A 25,171-nucleotide genomic window follows, 5' to 3' on the forward strand; every position below is an offset into this window, starting at 1 on the left:
TACATATACACACTGCCTAAGTTTGTTTCACTTTTGTTTTAACTCTCGAAACATTCGGTAGGCTTAGATGCTAGACTATCTTCGACTGCCCCTGTTTTATCATATATCGCAAACCTATGACTATATCTAAACGTACATTCATTCAGCCAATTTGTTGGGGTTTGTTATTTTGGAAGAAGAAACTTTGTTAATCAACTAAAACTTTATACACTGTTTTGTTTCGTTTTCTTATACACAAAGCAGAAATCATAATCTTAACTTAAGCGTAATCGTAATCATAATAAACTATCGTCATTCAACATAGAACAAAAGAAGCTCTAGACATCATAATCTTACGGCTTATAAACTATCAATTAATAATATCAATATCGATGAAAAAAAACTAAATTTACGTTCTTCGAGATATAAACAAAGTATAAAGACTAATACTAATTAGATTGGTTAACACACACATAAAACGTTGAGTTAATTAAACAGAAATTTGGTTGGCTCACAACTAAGATTAGCTCTTCAAAAGATTACAGAATTTTCTCATTTGCTTTAATTTTTTTTTTGTTTTTTTTTTTGCATTTTTTTTATTTTTTTAATTGGGCGCATGCGCCGTACGCAGCTTGGCGCGCACATTTAAATACTCGGGATTGACATATTGACGCTCCTCAGCGTCCTCGGCATCCTGTTTCTGTGCCGCTGCCCCATGCTTCTGGGCCCGCTCCATGATCACACGCCCCAGCTCCCCCTTCAGTCCAGCCAGCTCCGTTTCGGGTGAATGCTGCTCGATGGCCGCTGCATGCCGTTCCTTTTGCTTCTCGTAGGCACGTTGAAGTTCACTCTTCTGATTGAGCACACTCTTACCACTGCCAGAGAGAGAGAGAGAGAGAGAGAGGGAGAGACAGAGATCAGTCAATCAATTCTATTAATTTTCATTTGCTACTCACATGCGTGCATTGAACTTGAGCTCGCGATGCAGCTCCTTGCGATCGGTGTTCTCCATGCAGGGATTGATCAGCTTCTTTGGCAATATGAGGCCCTCAGCATCCGTTTGGACGCCCGTTGGCGTCGCTGGCGGCGAGGTGGACATGGACATCATTGTGTCTATCGAGTGCTCGGCCAAACTATGCCTACGCGTCGCTGTATCTGCATAAAGATAAAGAGAATGCCGATCAATATTACGAACGAATCAGATTGTCGTCTTAAACTTTCTATGGGCATTAAATAAAAGTGGCATCAGAATCGTTGTCAGTTTGCTGAGTTTAATTGGCACTTGGCCTTCGTTCCATAAATCAAACAATGCCCAACAGCAGCAGCAGCAACAACAACAACGAGAAAGATATATGAGCCAGTCACAACAAAAGAGCGGTCGATGTCTTCTCGAGTCGCGTTCGTTTATTAAGGTTAAATATTTCTTTACATTCATGTCATTGTCAATTTGTTGTTACACTAAAGAAAGAAAAAAAAAAACGACAAGCAGAAGAAGCAGCAGAAAACTGCCTATCTGTTACAAAAAAGCACCAGCGGCAGCAATAACAACAACAACAAGAACAACCGCTTTAAGCCAAAGGCAAAGCCAACCCAGACACAGACGAGTCAATTCTGAAATTCTTTGCAGCGCTTTGTTCGCCCCTTCACCATAATAACCCACATTTGGGCGCACATTTCTGGAGCAGCAAAAAAACAAGCCAAAGATATAAAAAATAAAAAACCAGTAGAAAAGAAAAACTTTGGTTTTTAGCCAGAACCAGAACTAGATTAATAGTCGTTGATAAGAAACTGAAAAGAAATGCCGTTGAGTTGACGCAAACGCGTTTTGTGAAAGTCGTTAAAATTTATGTTCTCAACAAATATTCGACTTAAAAGCGCGAAATCAATTCGGAAACTATTTTGAATCATAATGCACATTTGGCATATGAGCAAATTTTTATGCCCGCCAAAATTATGCAAATGTGTAAAAAGGAAATGAGTAAATGGGGAGGCAAACGAATATTCACATGTCTATATTACTATGCCATGCCAGAGACCATGCCATACCATAAATATATAACAGCTCGCTGGCCAGAGTGTTGCATACCAAATTTAATGACTTCGGGCCATTAAATGTGTCTTCGAGTTCACCGAGGCATTTGGCATCGGAACATCATAATTATACGGCCGAGACTGCATAACATCATTTGGTCTTTAATGGTGAGGCTGACCCAGTGTTGAAAAATGCAAATAAATATATAATATATAATAATAATATATGTATATGTCTAGATATATAATAGACATATTTATATATTACTTAATTATGAGAAGTTTTGTTTTTTCTTTGTGAAAGCATTAGTTGTCTTAGGTGTCGAGCCACATTTCTGATTTAATTAAAAAATATATGCAGAGATTAGCTCTTAGAAAGTTATTAAAGACTATTAAGAATTATCATGAGATAAAACATAAATGGCAAATATTATTTAATAGATATTAAATAAAAGCTATAGCTTTATAAGTTATTTAAAACTAGAAAGATAACTTATTCACCCAAAACAAACAAAAATTCTAGTTCCTAGTTTTACAGTTGTCCAGTTATATACAGTATTATCAAACTATAAAACAAATCGTATAGCCAGTACCCATGCCCAATCGTTCTTATCGCAATGCGAAAGTGGAGCATACAAAATGTAGTTTTGATAGTAACAATATGATATGATAGAATACATATGAATTATGAACTGAAGTATCTATTGTCTATATATAAAACCTCTACTGTAATTGAGTTGTTATTCATTTGAAGTTTGGACTTCCTATAATCAACTCTCCTTAAGCCTAATAATACATTACAACATAAATTTTAAATTTTAAGCTTCTACCTTCTCGCATTACCCAGCTCCACAAGACTCGTAGACCTATCCCAAATTCCACTTCACGTCGTAGCTAACGTCAGTGGAAAACAAAAGACCTTTTGCATTGACTGGCTTAGGGCTTCTGATCGTTAACCCATATGCATATCACTGCAAGCGTAAAGTTTTCAATTATGCTACGTGTCGCTCTCTTCATATGATATATGACCCGGGCCTAACTGTACTTAAGTGTCATGCCTAGTTTAACTTGAAGCACGCTTAGTTCTATTAGCTTTCTTGCATTGCGGGTCATATGAAGTAAAGCTCGAATTTTCCATTGCCCCAAACTTGTTTCATGACGTGCAAACTAGATGAATATGCGAGAGTGACTTGTTGATACCCTTTATTAAAGATTGTTAATTTAGTATTTTTACTTGGCAAGTGTTGATATTCAACCTAATTTAAAGTTAAACTTATAGTAAACGATTAGCAAACGATTCTAGAGACTAGATGATCGGAGAGATGGATAGATAAAAGTAAAAACAAAGAAGTGAATAAACAGATAGTAGATAAACCAATTAATTTTATAGTTCATCTTTGATGGAATATATTAAGAAAATAGATTAAATTAAACTGAATTAATGGATGCACGGATGAACAGTCAGATACAAGAATGTATAGACGGATAGGTTTATTTATATATGTATGGGCCTATAAAATGAAAGGCGTATATAAAAGAAATTATAGAAAGGCGGACGGACAGCCGAGCAAATGGAGAGTCTAAATGTTAATGATGCCGAACAAAAATATGCATACATTAGATGATCACACAATACACCCCGTTCATCAATCTTCAAAGCGTGCACAGGGTATCACAACTTTCATTCCAGACAGCTAAAAGTAATGTCTGTTGCTTGACAAAATTACAAGTTTTCATATGATAAATTAAATATACAAAGACACACACACACACGCACACACATTCACTCACTCATTCACACACGCACACGCACACACGCAGAGACAGTCGCACAACAAGAAGCCAATTGTTGGCTGCATTTGTCTGGCTGATTGTGGGTCGAATCGGACATGGAGGAACTCGATGAAAACAAATTGCATATAATTAGTTTCTCCATGGGCTCGGCGGGCCCTTATAAAGGCTGTCGACTGTTATTTCATTTGACTTAATTTCCCACCAACACACGCACAGCTCATTAGTTCTGTGGGCAATGGAATGGGGATTGGACTTGGGGTTGGGGTTGGGGTAGTTGCTGTTGCTGTTGCCTTGCTCAGCCACTTGCGCAAGTGAAAACTTGTTAAACTGCAGCGCGTAATCGTAATCGCAATCGCAATCGTAATCGTCCGAGTCGTCCATGTCTGCATGCCCAACTATGGCACAGTGGAAATCATTTATGGTGTCTGCCGCTGCATTGCAGCTGCCGCAAAGTGGGCCCTCGACATGTCGAACACACTCGTCTATTGTTCAATGCAAATGAAAATGCAAATCAATCAATCAATCAAGATTTGCATACAATTTCCGATTGGCCAACAGCGTCATATGTTCAAATCATTTTCATAACTCTGAAGTTGCCAGCGAAGCAAAAGGTTAAAGGTTGCTGCGACCCATTCAGGGCCACTGAAACGAGCTGAACAAATTACAAAGCCCATTGTTAAATGAGCGCTAATTTGTTGTAATTGTGCGCTGCGACTCTCCACAAATGAATTTTTGATTGATGGTCCACAGAAATTGATGTCAACTCAAGCTGCGCGCCGCACAATTGGCTCCACTCTGCAGCGCGGTCCTACGTAGATGACTTCACTATAGCTTGGGTTAATAAAGTTGTTACTCAATTAAATGAACATAAGAAAAACCCAGAAATAATTGACTAAACATTTGTATTTTAAATGAATTTATATAAATTTCTGAAATTATTCTATTTATCCCTAAGCCTCTTCTTCAATTTGACTTAATAATTTCCCCAGCTTAGGCAATCACTGATCTCCTCCACAACTAAATGTGCTCTTCTGATATATTTGATTAATATATCTATTCAATAAACTTAAGCTTCACTAAGCTGAAGTGAGCAAGATAAGCAGTTATATTAACAAGTTAAACTAGACGTAGCACTTTTTTTTTTATACTCATTCACGAAGTGAATTAGTATATTGGTTTTGTGCAATGTCCGTCTTGCTGTCCGTCCGTCTGTCCGTCCGTCCGTCCGTCCGTCTGTCCGTCTGTCCGTCTGTCCGTCTGTCCGTATGAACGCAGTTCATTTCGCCGCTATTGAAGCTAGAGACTTGAAATTTGGAACACATACTCGTGTATAACTCCGATTTATAAAGTGTTAAAATTTTCCCGATCCGCCCACTAGGGGCGTGGCAAATCGGAAAATGCATTTTCCGATATACCAGAAATCATGTTAGTTGAAGAGCTAGAAAGTTGAAGTTTGGTATGTAGATCCGCGTTGACCCCCCAAGTCCAAAAAGCTATGGTGGATATATCTACGCCCATTGGGGGCGTGGCAAATCAGATAAAACTGTATCTCATAAAGTTCTAAAGCTAGAACGTTGAAATTTCGCACGTGAGTTAATGCTATAATTCTATAAAGACCGATGAAAAAATTTTATGTTTACGCCTACTGAGGGCGTGGCAAATTGGACCTGAAGATATAGTAATTATTCAAATTTGGCTATATTTTAGGCACTATTCATGCTAGAGACTTGTAATTTGGTATATATATGCGAGTTGACCACCCAAGTCCAACAAGCTATGGTGGATATATGTCCGCCCAAAGGGGGCGTGGCAAGCCGCAAAACTTTATATCTCCTACAGTTTAAGAGCTAGAAGCTTCAAATTTGGATAGTTGAGTTACTGATAACGTCCTCTATCGATGCCCTAAAAATAATTGTCACGCCTCTTTGGGGGCGTGGCATATCGAAAAATACCCTGTAATTTTCACATTTTTTGAGCGTAAGCATTCAAATTTCGCATTTACGTTACCGTTAGCTCTTTCTAAGAACTGGCCAAAAATGAGGTGTCTACGGCCACTAGGGGCGTGGTAATCGGCATATGTATTATCAAATTGCGACATTTATATGCTTGAGCTACCTACATACATATGTATGTATGTATATGTATATACAAATAGGCTTAATAGGCATTGATAACACGGAAGGAAAGATTTTTATAAAATATGAAAATAAAATTTAAATATTTAAAAAATATAAAATAAGCTAAAATAACAAAATTTGCAATTTACAAAAAAGAGTTTTCCGCGGGATGTGAATGAGTATTCCGCAGTCGGTAGCGCCCGACTGCAACGTTCTTACTTGTTTTTTTTTGACAAATACCCTGTACTTATGTGGCTGTACTCTGGCTGCAGTTTGAAATATTTTTCTCGCATTCATAAACTTAGATAATATCGTATAAGATAGATCACACTCAGTTTGACAGTCTACCATTAACATATTCACAATTTTCGAGGGCAAAAAGGCAATTCCAGAAATATGAACTTCAAATCGAATTTACATAATTAAACATTTGCATCATTAAATTGCATTTGAATAGAAATTAATTAAGATTGATGGCTGGCGCCTTATTCAATTGTTTAAAGTGGACAACAACTAAGATGTTACAATGTAAAAAGAAGTGTGTATACGAAAATTTGAATTAGGCGAAATGTATGATGGAGGCATCAAATACCAGATTTCCAAGAGAAAACCCAGAGTTTTAAATATATAATATATCTTCATAGAATGGACAAAGGACTATTATACAAAACATATAAATGTATAATATACATGAATATACACATTAAATATATAAATATGTATAAAATAATATGTATAATATTAATATATAAATATAATAATATAAAACAAATACATTTCTATCAATCGAAATTCTCAGATGATATCAATCGAAGCGCTTTTGCAGCTGCCTCTTGCTTTGGCCGCACTCTTCACACAATCTTATGATTCAGTCAACAATATTTTGCTCAAACACCGACTGAATACTTAAATCTTATTTGCAGTTGATATCTGCTTAGTTGATCTCATGAAATGTGTAAAGTTTTCTCTCGCACAAAATACAAAGCTTATGGCCAAATATCTTACGAATTCATCGGCCGCACGCGTCAACAAGGCATTTGCAAGAAACATCCGAAACAAACGGATTTCACCAGCTTTATATATTTATATATTGTATATGTAGTTGTTGTTGTTGCTGCTGCTGCTGTCTATCAGAAGAATTGACATTTCAGTTCAGCTTTAACTCACTTTCAAAGATGGACATGCGGCTCATGATGCTCGTCGAGATATGCGGCGTCGGACGTTGCATATTGTTGATTTTTGTTTGTTTTATACACAATTGTTTATGTGAATGTTTATACACAAAGTACACAAAATGGAAGAGATAACACTTAAATTTGGCTACATAAATATACAAATATATTTGAGAACAAAAGATGATAAATACACACAATAAAATTTGTAAAAATTTCAACAGTTATGTAAAATAAAACTCACACAACGAAAATAAAAACAAAACGAAAAAAATGGGGGGAAAAAAGCACCTGCACCCTCGGGCAATAAATACAAATGTAACTAAGTTACTTTAGTTGTTCTTTGCAACAACTCGTGTCGGACTGCAGATTTTGTTGTTGTTCTAATTGTTGGCGTTGAGATTAAAACACAGTTGGCACTTGCATTTTCACTTGCCCCATGGGTTGATTGGCTTTCGCTTTCGCGTTGGCTTTTGCGCTTCGCTTTTAGTTTTGCCTTTCGCTTTCAGCTGCTGTTCTTATCAATGCGACTTATGGCTTCAAACTGGCCCGGCCAGCTAGCCGGACTGGGACTGGGACTCGGACTCGGACGCGGACTTGACGTGGCAAGCGACTGCAATCGATTACCAGCAGCAGAGGCAGCTACGGCTGCTTCAACTAACGTAATGCGGCTGCGTTTTGCTATTTTAGGCTTCCTCATTTTGTTGCAACATCAGAGAAAACGAGAGCAAGACAGCGAAGCTCACAGAGCGACAGACACAGCGGAAGACAGAGTGAGATGGAGAGAAACACCTTAAATGGGTGGCAGAGCTTATGCAATGGTGCGCCAATGGGGCGACAAGTGACCCAAATTTGCGTTGCACGAACAACTGCCACACACGCACACACACACAGACATTAACGGCAACATGCAAAAACGCATCCATTGTTTCATCCTGGCTGCATGCTACGAAAGTGAAAGCTTTTCTGCACTCGCCACCCACCGGCCCCCGCCCCATAACGGAAAACACACAATGCCAACAGCAACCCTTTGCAACAAAAAGCCGAACATCAAATTAAGAGAAATGCAGCAACACATGAACTGCCTACAGCATACACTGAACGAATTTTCCAGCAATCGGCAGTTAATATATTATATGGTATAGATTATTATATCATTCTGAATATGAGTAAAAATGTATATATTTTATGCCTTAAATAGCAATTCTTTTAATAATTTGTTTTTTAATTATCAATAATTTCTTTATTCATTTTAATTATTTTATTTTTATTTACATAATATAGGCAAGGAAAACTGCAATATATTTTACCAAAAAAAATTTTTTAAATAAATTAAAGCGAATTTATTGTTTGTTGTTTTTACAATTTGTAAACAGACTCAGCTATAAATCATATATAAACTTGAGCTGTATCTCAATCATACATTCTTTTATATTATGTAAAATACAAACTTAAAAAATCACTTAAAAAAAATATTACAACTTTGTAAATATATTAGAAGTATATTTAAGTCATTTTAACCACATATAATATTTTTCGGTATATTTATTATAATAAAATAGAATTAAATGAAAGCAATTAAATGTGTTTTTCTTAAACATTGGCTACATAGACTCAGTTTAGCGCCCCTCGGGTGCTGCCACGTCCCTTCTGCCTGTCACATACATATTCACAAAACCTTTATACCCCGAATTGTCATTTTCATGGCATAGCATATGTGTATGGTATATGTATTTAACCCACAACTCAGCTTCATTAGCCTTGCTCGGGCCATTGCTCAGCCTCTCCTCTGTTTCTCTTTTCTTTATTTTTTTGAGTGCACACGAGGAGTCTGCAAAATCGGTCCGTGTGGCGCGCCGCGCGCATGCATTGTGTTCGCCTTGACCTGTGGAAATGCTGCTGTTGTGGCAGCCTCTGCTGTATACGTGGACAAGGGCAAAGCTCGACGGAAGCTGCGTGTGTGATTGGCTCTCTGGATGCCAGCTGAGTGTGTGCGTGTAGTAGGTGTATAGGTGTGCGTGTGTGTATCTCTTTCAGGGGCAAACGTAGGAGCAGCCAGCAACAGCCTTAAACACCCCCGCACACATTGGCAGACTCTCTCTCTGGTCGTCTGTTCGCCTGGTGCTAATTGGCTCCATGGAGAAAATGGCCGCTACACGAACAGCGGAAAACACACGCACACGAATGCAAAACAAAAATCGAATAAATTAGCAACCACCACAGCCAGGGCGAGAAGATGCAGCAGCGTCTAAGACATTCAACTTCTTGTCTTGACTCCAGTCGCCTTCGTCTCCGCCTGCCCCACCGAGCCAAAAAACTGCCAACATTTCTCCAGGCGTAAAATTGGAGTTTGAGTTGCTGCAGCAACGGCAACAGCAGCAGCCGGAGCTGGCGCTGTTTTTGGGGGGCAGAGCGAAGCGCGCCATTCAACAACTCTAACTCAAATACTCCGCCTCAAAACAGCAGGCGTTCAGCAATCGGGCGCAAGTGGACGACGCGCAGGAGCAACAGGAGCCGCAAATCGAAAACAGGAGCAGTGACGTCGCCAGCACAGGAGCACGAGCAGGAGCCGCAAGCGAAAAGCTTTTTTGGGAGCTTTTACGTAAACTTTCGCAGCAATCCAACTCTCCTTGCCCGAGCGTAGGGGTCGCTCGCGCCTTTCAACGTCACGAATCGAACACTGTTGCCATGGCCCCATGGCCCCGTTGTACCATTGTCCCATGGACCCATGCTCTATGCTCTATGCCAGGCCCACCGTTTGCGACTTGGCGAAAACATCAATAAATAGATTTCCCTGATTTTTCAACAGGATAGCAGCAAACGGCAACAACGACCGCACAGGAACTTTGTTTTCTCCTGCTGTTGTTGCTGCAGCTGTGTGTCCCCAGAGGTGGCTGCCCCAGCTCTCTATTAGCCAGCCTTCAGCTGCGCGCGAATGGGGGTGCCGTCGCCCGCAGCATAGTTATGTCTAGCTCAAAGTTGAACGAGGTGCGTTACACTTGAAAATATGTTATATATATATACATATATGCAAATATTTTCGCCTGTTGAAAGACTTTTCGTGCGCCTTCAAACTGTTCAATACACATTTTTTCATACATATACATATATATATATATTTTATATGTATATATATTTTTTGTTGGTTCAAGGCGAGTTTTGTTTAATCAAAATTTACATAAAAATGTTTGTTGATTTTTGCGAGCTCTTTTAATGTTTGCAAATTCTTAACATATTTTTAGCACAGTGATTATTGGCTAATGCAAATGCGAAACGCTTGGAAATAATAAATACAATATATACAATATTTATAAATAGAATATATTTGTATCATGTAGCAACTCTAAGTATATTATATATATATTAAATTATTTTAACAATTTTGCACTTTCTACTATCTCAGCCAAATGCTGATTGAAAGGTATGCAAACAATGTTTTGTTTATTTATACTGTAAAAACTAGAGAAGTTGCCGAAGATTCGTACGAGCTGTCTGTAATTGTAGAGGATTTTTTCTACAATAAACGCAATAAAAAAATTAAAAAAGTATGAAAAATATTTAATTAAAATTTCTGCATTATATAAAAAATGTTTAAGAAATTAAGAATTTTAAAACTTTCAATTGAACTGGAAATAATTAGTAAACAATTCAAGAATTTGCAGCGCTGATAAAACAGGTTTTTTTTTTAACAAATGTTAATATGTATGATTAATGTAAGTATATACATAAAATTAACAATGCATATATAAAAATCTGAGTCAATTTATAGAAATATAAAAATTATTCAAATATGTGAGTAACAAAAATTCCTAAACATTTAAAATAAAACTTGTAATCATTGCACAAATATATATTACGAATATAATATATTTTTAGGAAATTATATGGAATATTTGTGAAATAACAATACGGATTTTACTCTCGTGTTATACAGAAAACATATAAGCCTAACTACTTCATTAGATATAAAATTCTATATAAAAGTAATTGAAACTGTGAAAAGAATTAAAGATAAGTAACTCGCACAGGCTGTAAAACGCAATCTCTAGACCATAATTTCCATACTTATTTTCACACATTTGTCGCACGATTTGCCAGTTATTATAGTTCGTGGGGTTTTTTATATATATTTCCTGAAGTACGGCCAGACTCATCCTCGGGCAGGCAGTCATTGTAGGCGCGTGTTAGTCATTGCCATTTAGTGGTATTTACTATTTGTATTTGTGTTTGTATTTTGTTATTGGAATTGTTATTGTTATTGGCTTGTTTGTCTGCTTGACATTAAACGGGCCGACACACGGCACACGGCACACGCGACTTTTCAAAGACCTCGACCCCAAGAGACCCGCCCACAAAAAAAAAATACACTAGAAATACACCCAAACACACACAGACAGGCATCTATGTACATATATACACACACCTTGCATGGATGTTACGCGTACACATGCGAATTTATAGACGTTACCCTTTCCAAGGATATCTTAGTTGCACTGCCTAATATGTAACAGTTCTAAAGGTAGCCTTAATAGAGAACCAAATTTTAATATGCCAAATAAGCTTATTATATATAATTTATACTGTATTAAGTCATAGTATTTTTACAAATTTGTATTATTTATACCACATTAGTATTATTCAATTACTACATTATATACTAACATCATAATGACTGCTCCACAGTAATATACTAAAGTTTTAATTATTATGCATTAAAAAAAAAAATACTATTTTCTATTTTTACTATCTTGAAGTGATCAGTGATCAGCTCTACCTTTTATTTTATTATAAATAGCATTTAATTAAATATATTTTTTATTTATACAAAACTAAAGCAATATTAAGGAAATATTTGATACAATTTAATGTGAACTCCTTAAACTTCTCTAAGTGTTTATAAATGGTTATATAATATTCTAATTATAAAACACTATGAGTCACATTTCCGTTTCTCTGCTTGGTTAGCTTTCATTTTTAGCAAAATTTAAATACAAAATAAAAGAAATAAATAGCTAAAAAAAGAGCACTATGAAATCATTTGAACATCTGGCGCAAGTTTTCTCTGTAGCTTATCTACGTATAAGTCAATTATATGGAACCTGATTCATATTATACAATTTCTATAAGTCATTCATCTCTATATTGTGCACGAAAAAGCGAAAGAAAATCTGTTGTTTTGTCACAGGTAGAAAAAAAGGGCTATAAATAAATATTGTTTAAAATAATCAAATGGAGTTGGTTAACAGCTGTTGAGCAGATCCATTGTTACAGAATTCAAAAAGAATTTCTGTTTACCTGGCTGGCCGTATTTTATTGTCTTACTTAAAACATGAAACATTTATATATACATATATGTATATTTTACGATCAATTTATATAGCTTTCCTCCTTTGTTTACTGAAACTTGTAAAGGCATTCAATTAGCGGCGTTTGTCTAGGTGAAAGATCTTGGCGATATAGTTTAGTTTTTATTTTAGCTTTTCCTTTCGATTCGAAGTTTTAGTGGCGTGTCAGAATTTATTGGCCTGCTCATTTTGTGGCCCATTAGACGAGGAGTTGGGGTACACATAGGGAGCCGGGGCGGGGCTGCCATTTATACGCTCAGCTGACTCACGGCAATGGCAAATTAGCTCTGTGTGTGTGTGTGTCGCCGTTGGCTGTTGTCTTATGGGAGTGCAGCTGTCGCCCAGTGGGAGATGTGCAGCAAATGCAGAAGAAGCGGCAACAGCCGCCACAGGAAGTCGCATTCCAAATAGGCATTCACGATTCACAATTCACAATTCACAATGTAAGTCAGCCGTAAAGTGGCTTACTTGGCTTTCACTGCTTGCCACAGGCACTCACACACTCACACCACTCATCCAGTCACTCATCCACTCGCCCATTCATTCATTCAACTTGAAATTCGCCGCAGCGACATCGTTTGTCGTCTTGTTGCTGCGTTTCGCAGCAATTTTCAGTTTAATTTGTGACCAGTTTTTAGTTTTTAGTTTTTAGTGTTTTTTTTGCCACTTTTGACAAGTGCCACCAAAAGAAAATAGTCAGTCGTAAATAAAACCGGACACAATTTGTACATTGCGCAATAGCCAGCGACTTTAACTGTCCAAAAACAAAAATTTAAACGAATATTAAAAAAAAAAAAAGTAATATTTCGGAACCGACTAATATTACGTGCCCACTGACCTTTTCCGCGAATCGTTCGTCTGGTCTGGTCTGGTCTGGTTTTTTGTTCAGTTTCAGTTTTTGGGCTTGGGGTTCCGTTCCGTTGTTCACGTCGATGGCCGTTCCGCGAACGGATCTAAAAATTCTATGACTTGTTTATACAAAGCAAAGCATTAGCCTCCCGGCTCTCGGCTCTCGGTTCTCGGTTGTCGATTGTCGGTTGTCGGCTCTCGACTCTCGGGCTCCCATGTGGCGTTCTTGGCATACCCCATAAACAACCTAAACAACACACCAAGCACAACTAAAAAGGCAGCGCACATAAACATTTACGATAAACAAATTGCGGCTGACAGCACGTTTTCAAAAAAACACACACCAACATATACGAAATGTAGTAAAAATAGTGGACTAGACTAGCAGATACCCTGTACACTTGAAAAGTTCTAAATAATATAAACTTCAATGTATTTGACAGTGGGTAAAGTATAAACATTTTCATAATTGTTATCACTAGTAAGCCCAAGGCATTTGTAGAGCAATATTGTCTATATAGATAAGACTTTAAGTTGTGACCTGTTAGAGTTTTGTTATCTTGGAATTTAACAGATAATATGGGCATTTTATTATACGAAGATTTGACATTGTCTGCGATTAAGAACGTTAACTTCTCTAAGTTCTCCGACAATAAGGAAACAAAATTTAGGAAAAGTAACAAATTAGAAAGGTAAACTATATAGATTATGCAAAGATCTTTCAATTCAATTCAAGGCTGATGTTTTTATTAAAGTATGAAGGAATTACTAGAATATTGAATAATCTACATATAAATATACATAATAATATACAGTTGTATATCATTATGCTAACAGATATTCATGTAGCATCGCTTTCGCATACTTAATAACCTAACTGAACAAAATATTCGCCAAGAATCTATGCAACAATCGAAATGCCCCGTTTCAAGCTCTACCCCATTTAAAAAGTATTCTAAAAGCATTTTAGTAACTTATTCGTTGGCAGTTTTTTTTTTTCGAGCTACTCAGAGTAGAGTTAATTTAAAGAAAGATTTCGTAATTCCCCCCAGACCCAGGCCAATCAAGCAAATAGCCAATTCAAGCACAATTTTTATCGAATGGGGGGAGAGCAACGAACAAAGTGCGATTAAACAGACTCGACAACAGCCTATTTTTTTTTTTTTTTTTTTTTTTTTTTGCCAGCTTTTCAACACCTGAATACTAGAATTTTAAGTGAATTAGGGATACGCTAATATATAATATGTATACATATAAAATACATATAAGTATATATATAAAATACTTTACTTTACATATAAAATACTTTAAAATAATCTCAAGGTTTCATAATCTCATAGATGTCTTTTATCTAAAAGCAACTATTTATGGCTCATTAAAAAGAATGAAAAGTGTAAACGTAATGCAAGATAAGCAGCTTTTATAGAGCTTTTATGGCTGATAGAATAGAATAGAGGCAGAAAAGAGCGAGAAAGATTCAGCATTAAGTAATCGCCAGATGGCAAAAGTCAAGAGCAGATATATACTATGTACACACACTTATGCATAGAGTATATGTATGTATATCTGAAATTTGATTCGCATTGCTGATGAAATTCTTTCGATTGAGTTGCTTTAATACAGTTTTGTTTTTGCTTAATCAAAGTGCATTCAAATGCAATCAACTGGCGAATGATAAACTTTATGATCTATAGCTTTATGAACTATTAAAATCAGGTTTATGTTCACATTCACCCCATAACTGCAGCAGCTACTGTTTAGATTTCTGCTCAGGTACATTTCGCAATTTTCTTTTGCTTTAATGCCTGAACAATCGGACAGGCTATATGGATATATGGAATATTTCAACTTGATTTCCTTATAGCACTTGCCACTGCATAAGGCCATTACATAAGGCCATTAGGCATATTTGAGAGAGCAGTCCCAGACAAGTTAGCTGCTGCCGTTAAGATATTTCACACAGCGGCCTTTTTGAAAGAAATATCTGAAATCATAATGCGTGTAAGTGAGCATTACAACAACAAATGGCCTTCATCAGGCGGCTACGAGTCGAGCCAACGCAACGGCAACGGCGGAGGCAAGACCAACAAACATCAAATTGGCCAATCAAAAGCTCAAAAATAAAATAACGTTTGGCTTTTAACAAGAAATATGCAGCAGGTGTAAGTGTGTGTGTTAGAGAGAGATGCAACACTGCAGACACTCTGTGTGGCATTTTATATAAGCCAAACGAGAGGCGCAACAAAATTGCCGCACTTAACCAATAACAAAATTCACAGATTGCAACAATTGAGCCAGCAAATGTTGTTACCACAAACATTTTACAGCCAACCAAAAAATAATGTAAGGAAAAATATATTTAAGGAAAAACAAAAAAAAACCATAAACAAAAGACGCACTTGGCCTTTCACTTTGACCAAGCTCATTAAAAGGTTTGCAAAAAATTAAAAAATAAAAATTAAGGTGTTAAATATAATAAAAATATGGTAACATATAAAAGTATGTAAGAGTTGAGTGGAAGGTATCCCATTAGCAGATTAGCTGAAAATCCGAATATGTGCTATTTAAGCGGATTACTGGAATGTTTAAAAGGGCCAATTCAAGTTATTTGATATTTACATATATAGTAAAAATATTAGTTATACTCGGACTAGTAAATGTATTTATCGTTTATAATCGATTTTATACAAGCACTTTTATTCTTTTAGATTAAAAGTAAAGCATATTAATCCCTACGATTATCAAATTTTTCTTTTATTTTTAGTTTAACATATTTTGTAGTCTAAACAAAAGCAAATTCTTCACTACGATTATCAGAATTCTTATTTATTTTTAGCAAAATGCATTTAAAGATTAAACAAAATATTAGTAGTAAAGTAGGCTGAAGCTAATCATTCTAAAGACTTTAAACTAACGTAAATAACGGAAACAAAGCTCAAGTGAGCGGTTAGTTAAAAAATAAATGGAAACAAAGAACGACAAACACTATTTATAATTACTGCAACAAACGGTATTTCGAAATGCTCTCATTAGTTTTTGATTTTGTCAAGGGAACATACGAATTTGCTAAGCTCATTAATAAATGTCTCTTATATGTTTATTTCTACTGTATATATACTACAATACACACATGCATATGTATGTATGTGTATGTATAAGCAACTCATTAGGTGGAGCCTCATTAACATAATAAGCAGAGAACATTAACAGTAAAGCAGCAGCAACAGCAGCGGCAACAGCAGAAGGCGGCGCCACATGTAGCCGGGCCATGCCATGTGTATGTGTATCGCATGCAACAAGTCGCTTTACATTGAAATATCCAAAAGTTCACAGGAAATCATCAAAATGTGCAAGCGCAAGTTGAATATATCCAATAAGACTTTTTCACGCACACTCAGAAACAAACAAATGTACGCATGCTGCCAGCTACTGCTGTTGCTGTTGTTGTCTCTGTTTGTTTTGCTCTCTTGGCTCTTGGGTGCCAAAGGGGCAAACAAACAGCGAGAGCGAGAGAGCGTCACTCATACATTTGCAGCCACAGCACAGCTGTATTGCTTATTTGTTCACTTTGCCCCTTCTTCGTGAATTGGGTTTTGTTTTCGTTTTTCTTCTTCTTCTATTATTGTTGTTGCTGCGTGCGGGGTTGCAAAGGCAAAAGAAAAATCGAAAGCGCCAACGCCGGTGGTGGCTTCGGTCATGGTCATTGCACAGTGGTTGCCACCCAACACAACAATTGTCGATCGGGCGAACAGATAAAAACCAAAAGCAACAACAACAAAGGCAAAAGCCAAGGCAAATCGGACTACAACAAATTGTCGGAGTGAAGAGATAAATGCATGTTACAGCTGTTAACACGTCGTGCACCAGTGTGGCTGGCTGATAATGACGATGACGATGCGGATGATGATGATGATGACGATAGTGATGATGACGACAAGCAGTTGAAAAGTCAAAGTCAAATGCAAGACATAAAACAAAACAGCGGACATAAACCATGTACACCCTGTGTGTACATGAAAACAATAACAGCAGAAAGCAAAACAAGTTTTCACTTTTCTTTTGTGATTTTTTTTTTTTTTAGTTTTGTCTAAGACTTACTTGGCCGTGCGTTAGTTAGGATCGGGGTAAGGGGTAAGGGGTAAGGGGTCTTGCCGTGTGGCATTCATTACCAAACGGCGATTCAATTGCATTTTGTTGTTGTTGCAGCGAATTGTGGCCATAATGAATTGCATAAGCCGGAATCGCAATCGCTCAACTACATTTGGTCAGCTGCAGAGGTGAGATTCAAACTGAGAGTAAGAGCGAGAGAGAGAGGGTGAGAAAAGCACAACATTTGCGCACTAACAAAACTGGCTAATCAAGACGCAATTGAAATAACGCACATAACACAAAACATGACCATATAAAGCAACGGCGCATTCACAAATTCCCAAAAATGGCTAATCGACAACAACAACAGCAATTCACATACTAAAGCAACTACAACAAAATGATATGTAATCAAGAGCGCACACATACAAAGACACACACACACGCACACAACATACCACGAATACGGTAATCGCATCGTGTACTTCATTCATGCATTAAGCTCGCTCTCATTCTCATTCTTGTCCATTGTTTCGAGTGACCTTGCCTTGCCGCTCTTTTCGCGAATTCTCATTCCAATTCCCATTCCCATTCCCATTCCAATACCCATTGCCAGTCAGCGGGGCACTCACCGTAATTGGGAGTGGGAACGGCGTCGAATTAGCTCATTTACTTATTATTGTAACACACGAGCGAAAAGATAAAACAAAACAAAAACAACAAAATTAGCGGGAACAAGCGCGACTTTTTAGCTTGAGCCCAACTGCGCCATTGAAAGTAGCAATGCTCGAACAAAACAACTGTAAGCCGAATGAACACAATGCAATTATGCACAACAACAAAAAACAAGTGGATTATGCGACAAAAGCTTCCGAAATAAATGTGACGGAAGCAACCAAGGAGAGAGTGCACAAATACAAGCACATGATTTCTATGCAATCCCCAATCAAATTGATGATCAGAGTGTCCGAGAGCCATCAATCAACCCGCAGATCAAAAGAGTATCTCTACACAATCTTTCGGGTTGGGGTTGTACGCACACTTTATCAATCATAGCTTATTGTACACAACATACTCAATAAATTCCATTTAGATAAAACCCCAATTAGAAATTCATTCATTGACGAAAAAGTCCATAGTCATGCGTGTGTGTGTAGAGTGCGTTTCTGTATGTCTGCGAGTGCTTTCATAAGGGCTCTCTCTTAGGCACACACACACACATGCAGAACGAACTGAGCGCAGTGAGTTAGCATGCTAATCACATACACGAGTAAGAGCAACAAAACATAAACAGCAGCAAAAGGCACACAAACAAAAATAACAGAAATTAACAACTCGCCTGGCAACTGGAACTGAGGAGCTCTGCCCGCTTCTCGCTGGCGACTTGCTGCCCGTTGCTTGGCGCCTGTTCAAATAAGTTTCAAATTTTGACAAATAAAACCATGGTTTTGTAATTTACGAGCAGCGGCGACGTCAACGGCGACAACAACGCTGACGACGACCTCAGTTGAGTGGAGTGGAGTGGAGTTTCCCACGCCCATTATTCACACTCAGAACTCAACGGCACTCCAACTCGCTCTCTCGCTCTTCATGCTTGACTCCTCTCCGTGGCAAGAGCGCAATAAAAAGGGATTATGTGCAAGTATGTATGTTGGCATATAGGCGTGTATGCATGTGTGTGTGTGTGTCTGCGCCTTGAGCAGGAGTTTGAGTGAACCGAAAGAAGCTGCAACATCATCTCCCCGTCTAGACGTTTGATTACCGGCACACAAACACATGCACTTAGACACAGGACGCGGCGCATTATGAAGAAGAGCGAAATGAGGAGAAAGCACAAGCAGCCAGAGGCCAAGGCACAGTGAACCCGAATGACGTTAGATTGTCCCCAAACGATAATTGCATGGCCATTCGTGTTTTATTTTTATTGGTTAGGCGGATTTTTTTCGTTTTGAGTGCTCGACGCTTTATCAGTTACATATTAATGCGGCATGAGTTATTTCGTGGGTCTTTGGTTTTGCTGTAATAGCAAGATAAGGTTAATATCGGAATTGCTTGGATTTATTATTATGAATTATGCTGAAGACCTTCAGAAGTAAACATAATCTTTATTTATTTTATTTTCAAATTCTAATCACGCCTTTGGCTTCAGGGTGCGTCTCAAAATCAAAATCCAATATCCGAATTCCACTCAAATGCAGGCAACTGAATATTTTCTCAGTTCCCTTTCAATGTCGCCTGCAACGCTCATCAATATTTTCACTCAATTCCAAACGCAATTAAGCTAAACAGATTTTGTAAATTCCCAACGCTATCTCTCTCCCTGTCGCACGTCATAAATAAGCAGCTTCCGTTACAAAGCCGATTCGCTGCAATGGCTTAGGGAACAAAGGCCTTGACAATAAATCTATTATCTGATAATATTGTTTCTACCTGATGTAACGCTGAAGCGTCAGACTACGATTTCGTTACAGTGCATTAATCAACAACAGATTTCAATATTTTCTTTAAAACATTTCTTAACAAATTTCCTAATACTTCAGCACAAAGGCAACCACTGTGCCTGCCTGAGTAACGGTTAGGGTAACGGGTGTAGGGCCAATGACAAGGCTTGTCAAGGACTGTGCACACTCGATGCCATGCCAAAGGTCAAACAATCGGCACAGCGGAGCCTTGACTTTTGCACTTACGTCAAATGCTTGCGTCGTCCAAATCAAACATTGCACCGAAAAAAAACGAGACGTGCTAAAAAAAAAACTCAAATAATAAACTCACCACACAGCCAAATGCTTCAAGTGTCGTCGCCTTCTGGGCGTCCTTTTTGTGCAGTGGTGAAATCAAGATGAAACTGGAATTTTTCGCAGACTGCGTCTTTGCGCGCTTCTGTTTTGATTTTGTTGCTGCTGTGCTGCTGCTGTTGTTGTTATTGCTATATTGACTGCTCTCTCAGCTGCTTGCGTTAGTATAGGTATTTTTTATATGCTGACCGTGTGTGTGTTTTATAAATCCTTTTATTTCGCTGCTACTTTTTGGCGCGCAATTTTCGTTTTATCTCGCTGCTGCGTGGCTTTATCTGTTTTTGCTGTTGTTGTTTCACAGTTGTTATTTGCATATCACGTTTTGCTGCTTGCCTAATACGAAACAACAGCTACAAACACAATAACAACAAACAAATATAAACACGCACGCACACACACACACAAACGTTTGCCGAAAGGAAGCTGCGTCCGATTTTTTTGTTTTTCTTTAACTTTCCTTTTGGTATCGTATTTCTTTTGCACTCGCAATTAACCAAGTACAAATATATAATCACATATATTTTTTTACTGTTTCTTTCTTTTAAAGCTCTTTAAATGTGAAGCAAATGTTTGGGCTCCGACTCCGAGCGACGGCGACGCGTTGGCGACAATAAAGCGACACGAAAAGTGACGTCCGTCTCGTTTGCACGTTTTTAACGAACTGAGAGCCAAAGGCAAAACAAAAACTCTCAGAGTCCAAAAGCAAAACAAGTAACTGTGTGTGCTAGAGAGTGGAAGTCGACTTTATAATACACTGCAAACAGCGATAGCCATATAAATAAATTATACAACAACTAGCATATTATTTATTAAGATATTTGATATACTTAAATTAATCAATTTTCTTGCACTAAAATCAATTTGTAGAAACTAGGGACGGTGATCAGCTATGCAGACCATATAATAATGTATAAATCAGGCTAAAAATATAATTAACATATGAAATTGGTAATATAATATGCTTTTAAAATATATACATAAAAAATGCTGCGATACATCCGTTGAATTTTAGTTAGAATTATTTTTTTATAATACAAATAGATTTAAAAAAATGGAATAAATTAAATATGAAAAAAATTCGATACCTTTATCACAATATAACAAAAAAGCTGAGTTTAAATAATATTACATTCGGCAAAAGAAAACTAATTAGAGGGAATACCACATATGCATGTGACCAGCATATCAAACTGTAAGCAGTGTGGCAGTGCGAATTCCACAAAAAAAATACCAACTATTAAAATACCAAAATTGAAAATGCAACTCTGTACAGAACAAAACCAAAACAATTCTATTTACTCACACAGAACACAAACGTTAATTATTATTGTTTATGCGTCGGGCCGTTCAAGAGCTAGTAGACGGGAGCGTAGTGGAGTGAAAGATAAGAAAGCGCGACTCAGCAAAATTAGATACGAGGAGTGAAATTTGCAACACATTCAGTATATGTACATATGCAGATATAAATATATATTCTATATGTATGTAAATACTTGTAGCACATGTGTGTGGGTGCATTGTTGTTGCTGATGAAGTCGAATAGATTATAAAACAAGAAGCGGAAACAGCTGTGGAATGCAACGAAAAGAAGATCAACGACGGTTGCTCAATGAGCAGGAGCGGGAGGAAACGGAGCAGCAGCCTGATGAGCCAATGCTGGGCGGTGAGCAGCAGGGCGTTGGTTTCGTGCCCGCCTTTTTGCCACAACATAACATCGACGATGACGAACGCTGTCTGCTGGAGCGCGATCAGGATGAGATCGTCCAGCTGACCAATGCGCCGACCAGTGGGGCTGCCCTAACCTATTACGTCTTCTACCTGCTTGGCATTGGCACAATGACGCCGTGGAACTTTTTCGTGACAGCCGAAGATGTAAGTAGAGTGAGAGTAGACTAACTGCAATGTCCCTCCATCTCCATCTCTCTCTCTCCTCGGCCCACTGAGCCCGCATTTGCATTGTGTAAAACACTTGCGTCGCTGTCTAAGACTTTTCTTATCTCCGTTTTGGCATTGTGTTATTTTTTATGGTTGTTGTTCTCGTTCTCGTACCCGCTGTTATTGTTATTGTTGCTATCATCTTTAGTTTTTCTTTGTTTGCGCTATTTTGGTTGAGTCAAGCGCTGCTTACCCCACCCACCCCTTCGTCGTTGCTCATCGAGCAATTGATTAACCGTTAATGCCTCTTTGGACTCCCTCGCCTTGTGACTAATTGTTTGGGTGTATGGGGTATGCTTGACTTACTGGAACTTTGGAATTGTGTTACTCATAGGAAATTGTTGAATGCAAAAATCTGATATACTATATGTTCTACGATATACTAATTGTTTATTTTGAATATATAGTATATGTATATGCATATGTAAGTATATAATGAAAAGTGGAATATATCTTTGCCATTTATAATTAACTCGACTTCATAATCTTGCATTCATTTTTAATATATGTACATTTTTATAAAATATCTTTAAGGCTGTCTCACAATATACACTTACCAAATGATATAGGCATTGCTTCAAGATAACGTCATTAAATAACAGGGTATCACTTAGTCTGTCACACTAAAGATAACCACATTCGACTTCAAGTCTTCCGTGATTGGGTTTCTCTCATACTCCATTATTAAACCTCAACTTGTACAGAGTATCATCCAGTCAGTCCATCCCCACTCACTCGCTCACATTCAACTTCAATTCGCTCGCCTTCCTTTTGCAGTATTGGAAATACAAGTTCCGCAACACAACGCTGAACGAGACCCAGCCCGACGAGGAGCTGACGCCGCTGCAGAAGAGCTTCGCCTGCGACTTGGCCTTGACGGCGACCATATCGGGCACCACATTCCTGCTGCTGAACGCCGTTTACGGCCACCATGTGTCGCTGCGCACTAAGATGCTGGGCACGATGCTCACGATTCTCGTGCTCTTTGGCATCACGACGGGCTTCGTGGAGGTGAACACGGACCGGTGGCAGGAGCAGTTCTTTCTGATCACCCTCATCATTGTGGTCATACTCAACAGTGAGTGAATGAATTTCTATATATGCATGTATATGTGTGTATGTATGTATATGTGTATTCTATATATCAGCTCACTCATCCGTATTCGTGCATATTTCCAGTCTCTGCTGCTACCATGTCGGGCGCTCTGTATGGCGTCGCTGGCCTGTTTCCCTCGGAGGATATGACGGCTGTGGTCAGCGGCCAGGCGCTGGGCGGTATTATAACGGCATCGGCCCTCCTGCTGGTGCTCGCCTTCGACAGCGGACCCTCGACCACGGCCTTTGTGTTCTTCATCATGGGCGCTGTGCTCATCCTCGGCTGCATCGTTTGCTACGTGCTGATGGCTCGCCAGGCGTACTTCAAGTATTATCTGGCGGGTGGCGATAAGTTCAAGGTGATCAGCGCTCTGCCGCCCTCGCACAGCCGGGAGGGAGAGGACACGGGCGTGGCACTCGAGCCGATTTTCAAGCAGGTGCTGGGCAAGATCTACGTGCAGGCCGCGTGCCTCGTTCTGCTGTACGCCACGACATTGTCCGTGTATCCGTCGGTGACTGTACTTATGCAATCCGAGCATTCCGCCAATCACAGCGAGTGGACTGGTATGTGGAGCTGGCTAACTGAATCCCCAAGAGATTTGCCTCACATTTCCATTATTTCTCTGCCCTCCCAGATGTCTATTACCTGCCCGTGGTGAACTATCTGTTCTTCAATTGCGGCGACTACTTCGGCCGCCTGCTGGCCGGCTGGCTGCAGTGCCCCAAGAATCGGCACACTACGCTGCTCTGGACCGTGGTGCGTGTGGCTCTCGTGCCCTGCTTCCTCTGCTCCAACAGCAGCGAGCATCAGTTTCTGCCCACGCTGGTGAAGCACGACTACACCTTCATGGCCATGGTTGTGATATTTGGGCTATCCAATGGATACTTGACCAATATACTGCTCATCATGGCGCCCAGGTGAGTGCCTAGTCCTAGTCCGAATACCCTGTAAAAGGCAAGCACTTATATATTTGAATTTCGCCTTTACAGATCCGTCAAGCAGCATGAGAAGGAGCTGGCGGCATCTATAATGGCCGCCTGTTTGAGCGTGGGCATGGTCATTGGCTCGCTAGTGAGCTTGGCCTTTGTGCAAATGCTGTGATCGTTAGATTGCCACGCCCTTACGCCCCCCCCACTCGCCCAAGCTGCTAGGTGCCTTAATCATAGTCTAATCAAATTAATAGTAAATCATTTATTGTCTCTATAGACCCATATATATATCTTTTATACGTCCCACCTTGTGTCAAAAATTAGCCATGGTCTGTAAGACGAACGTATCAAGGCGAAATTATTTTATTAACAAGTTTATATTACCTGTAAGATTTTACCCCATGAATGTCGATGTTTTTTACAAAATAAATTTAAAATTTTTGTGTGTGTTTTTAAGGTAATTCTGTTTGTTTAACGTTTATTTTGGTTTCTGCAGATCACAACAACAATGTGGATTAATTCGATTTAAATTTAGGTTTTAGTTTTTAAGTTTTAGTTATCAATTCACGTATTTCAATTACTTTGACATTTAACTAATGAACTCCACTGTAAATTATGTGTGTTATGTATGTATTGTGTATATATGGGCATTGACTGCTTACACATTTATTTATTGGAAATTACATTGTTTTCTAGTTTCATTAGTTTTAAGTTGTTAAATTTGCCCTGTTTTGTGTTTCCTTTCTTATTTCTCTTGATTCAAACCTTAACTGCCAACTGCCTATTGTTAAAGTAGTTGGCAACGCTCGAGTCTAACTGGACTTTTGCTCAATTCCTGATGCTTTCAAGTTTGATATTGAGAGAGACTAACTGTAGCTGAGACTTAACTCAATGTAGTTTCGCTTTGATATTTATATTTTACCCAATTTTACTCTAAATAAAGTTTGAAAATATGCAAAAGAATCGAATCTTTATATCAACAACTTTTACTCACTCAATAGCTTTCCAGCTGTGCGATGTCGGCTTGAGATATTCCAATG

General features: G+C 38.3%; 2 protein-coding genes across 7 annotated transcripts; one reads left to right on the forward strand and one right to left on the reverse strand.

Annotated features, from left to right (window-relative positions):
• Positions 1-183: 183 nt before the first annotated feature.
• On the reverse strand, positions 184-20,848 carry LOC115563354 (protein FAM107B). Of its 6 annotated transcripts, none has more exons than XM_089258719.1 (4): positions 7,530-7,709; positions 7,089-7,241; positions 936-1,134; positions 184-854 (listed from the first exon to the last, which is right to left on the reverse strand). In XM_089258719.1, exons 2-4 carry the CDS (start codon positions 7,147-7,149, stop codon positions 584-586), a joined length of 531 nt encoding a protein of 176 aa, XP_089114845.1. In that variant the 5' UTR covers positions 7,150-7,241; positions 7,530-7,709; the 3' UTR covers positions 184-583. The 6 variants fall into 6 exon arrangements, with proteins under 6 accessions (XP_089114845.1, XP_089114844.1, XP_030241989.1 ...); XM_089258718.1 differs by having other exon boundaries at positions 7,518-7,709; XM_030386129.2 differs by having other exon boundaries at positions 7,425-7,709.
• A 575-nt stretch (positions 20,849-21,423) lies between these two features.
• On the forward strand, positions 21,424-24,592 carry Ent1 (Equilibrative nucleoside transporter 1). The gene is made up of 5 exons (XM_030386123.2): positions 21,424-22,043; positions 22,884-23,184; positions 23,286-23,765; positions 23,837-24,119; positions 24,192-24,592. The coding sequence occupies exons 1-5, from the start codon at positions 21,747-21,749 to the stop codon at positions 24,301-24,303; spliced, it is 1,473 nt and encodes a 490-aa protein (XP_030241983.1). The 5' UTR covers positions 21,424-21,746; the 3' UTR covers positions 24,304-24,592.
• The last annotated feature ends 579 nt before the right edge of the window (positions 24,593-25,171 follow it).

This window comes from Drosophila navojoa, chromosome 3 (genome assembly GCF_054131105.1).
Source record: "Drosophila navojoa isolate 15081-1374.11 chromosome 3, UAZ_NAV_1.0, whole genome shotgun sequence".
Lineage (NCBI taxonomy): Eukaryota > Metazoa > Arthropoda > Insecta > Diptera > Drosophilidae > Drosophila > Drosophila navojoa.

Bases quoted from the DNA above. Each gene is read 5' to 3' on its own strand.
- LOC115563354 (XM_089258719.1), bottom strand. From the start codon at position 7,149: ATGCAACGTCCGACGCCGCATATCTCGACGAGCATCATGAGCCGCATG. The intron at 1,135-7,088 runs GTGAGTTAAAGC...ATCTTTATGCAG, and splicing joins CCGCATGTCCATCTTTGAAA to ATACAGCGACGCGTAGGCAT. The intron at 855-935 runs GTGAGTAGCAAA...TCTCTCTGGCAG, and splicing joins CTCAAGTTCAATGCACGCAT to TGGTAAGAGTGTGCTCAATC.
- Ent1 (XM_030386123.2), top strand. From the start codon at position 21,747: ATGCAACGAAAAGAAGATCAACGACGGTTGCTCAATGAGCAGGAGCGG. The intron at 22,044-22,883 runs GTAAGTAGAGTG...TTCCTTTTGCAG, and splicing joins TTTTCGTGACAGCCGAAGAT to TATTGGAAATACAAGTTCCG. The intron at 24,120-24,191 runs GTGAGTGCCTAG...TCGCCTTTACAG, and splicing joins CTGCTCATCATGGCGCCCAG to ATCCGTCAAGCAGCATGAGA.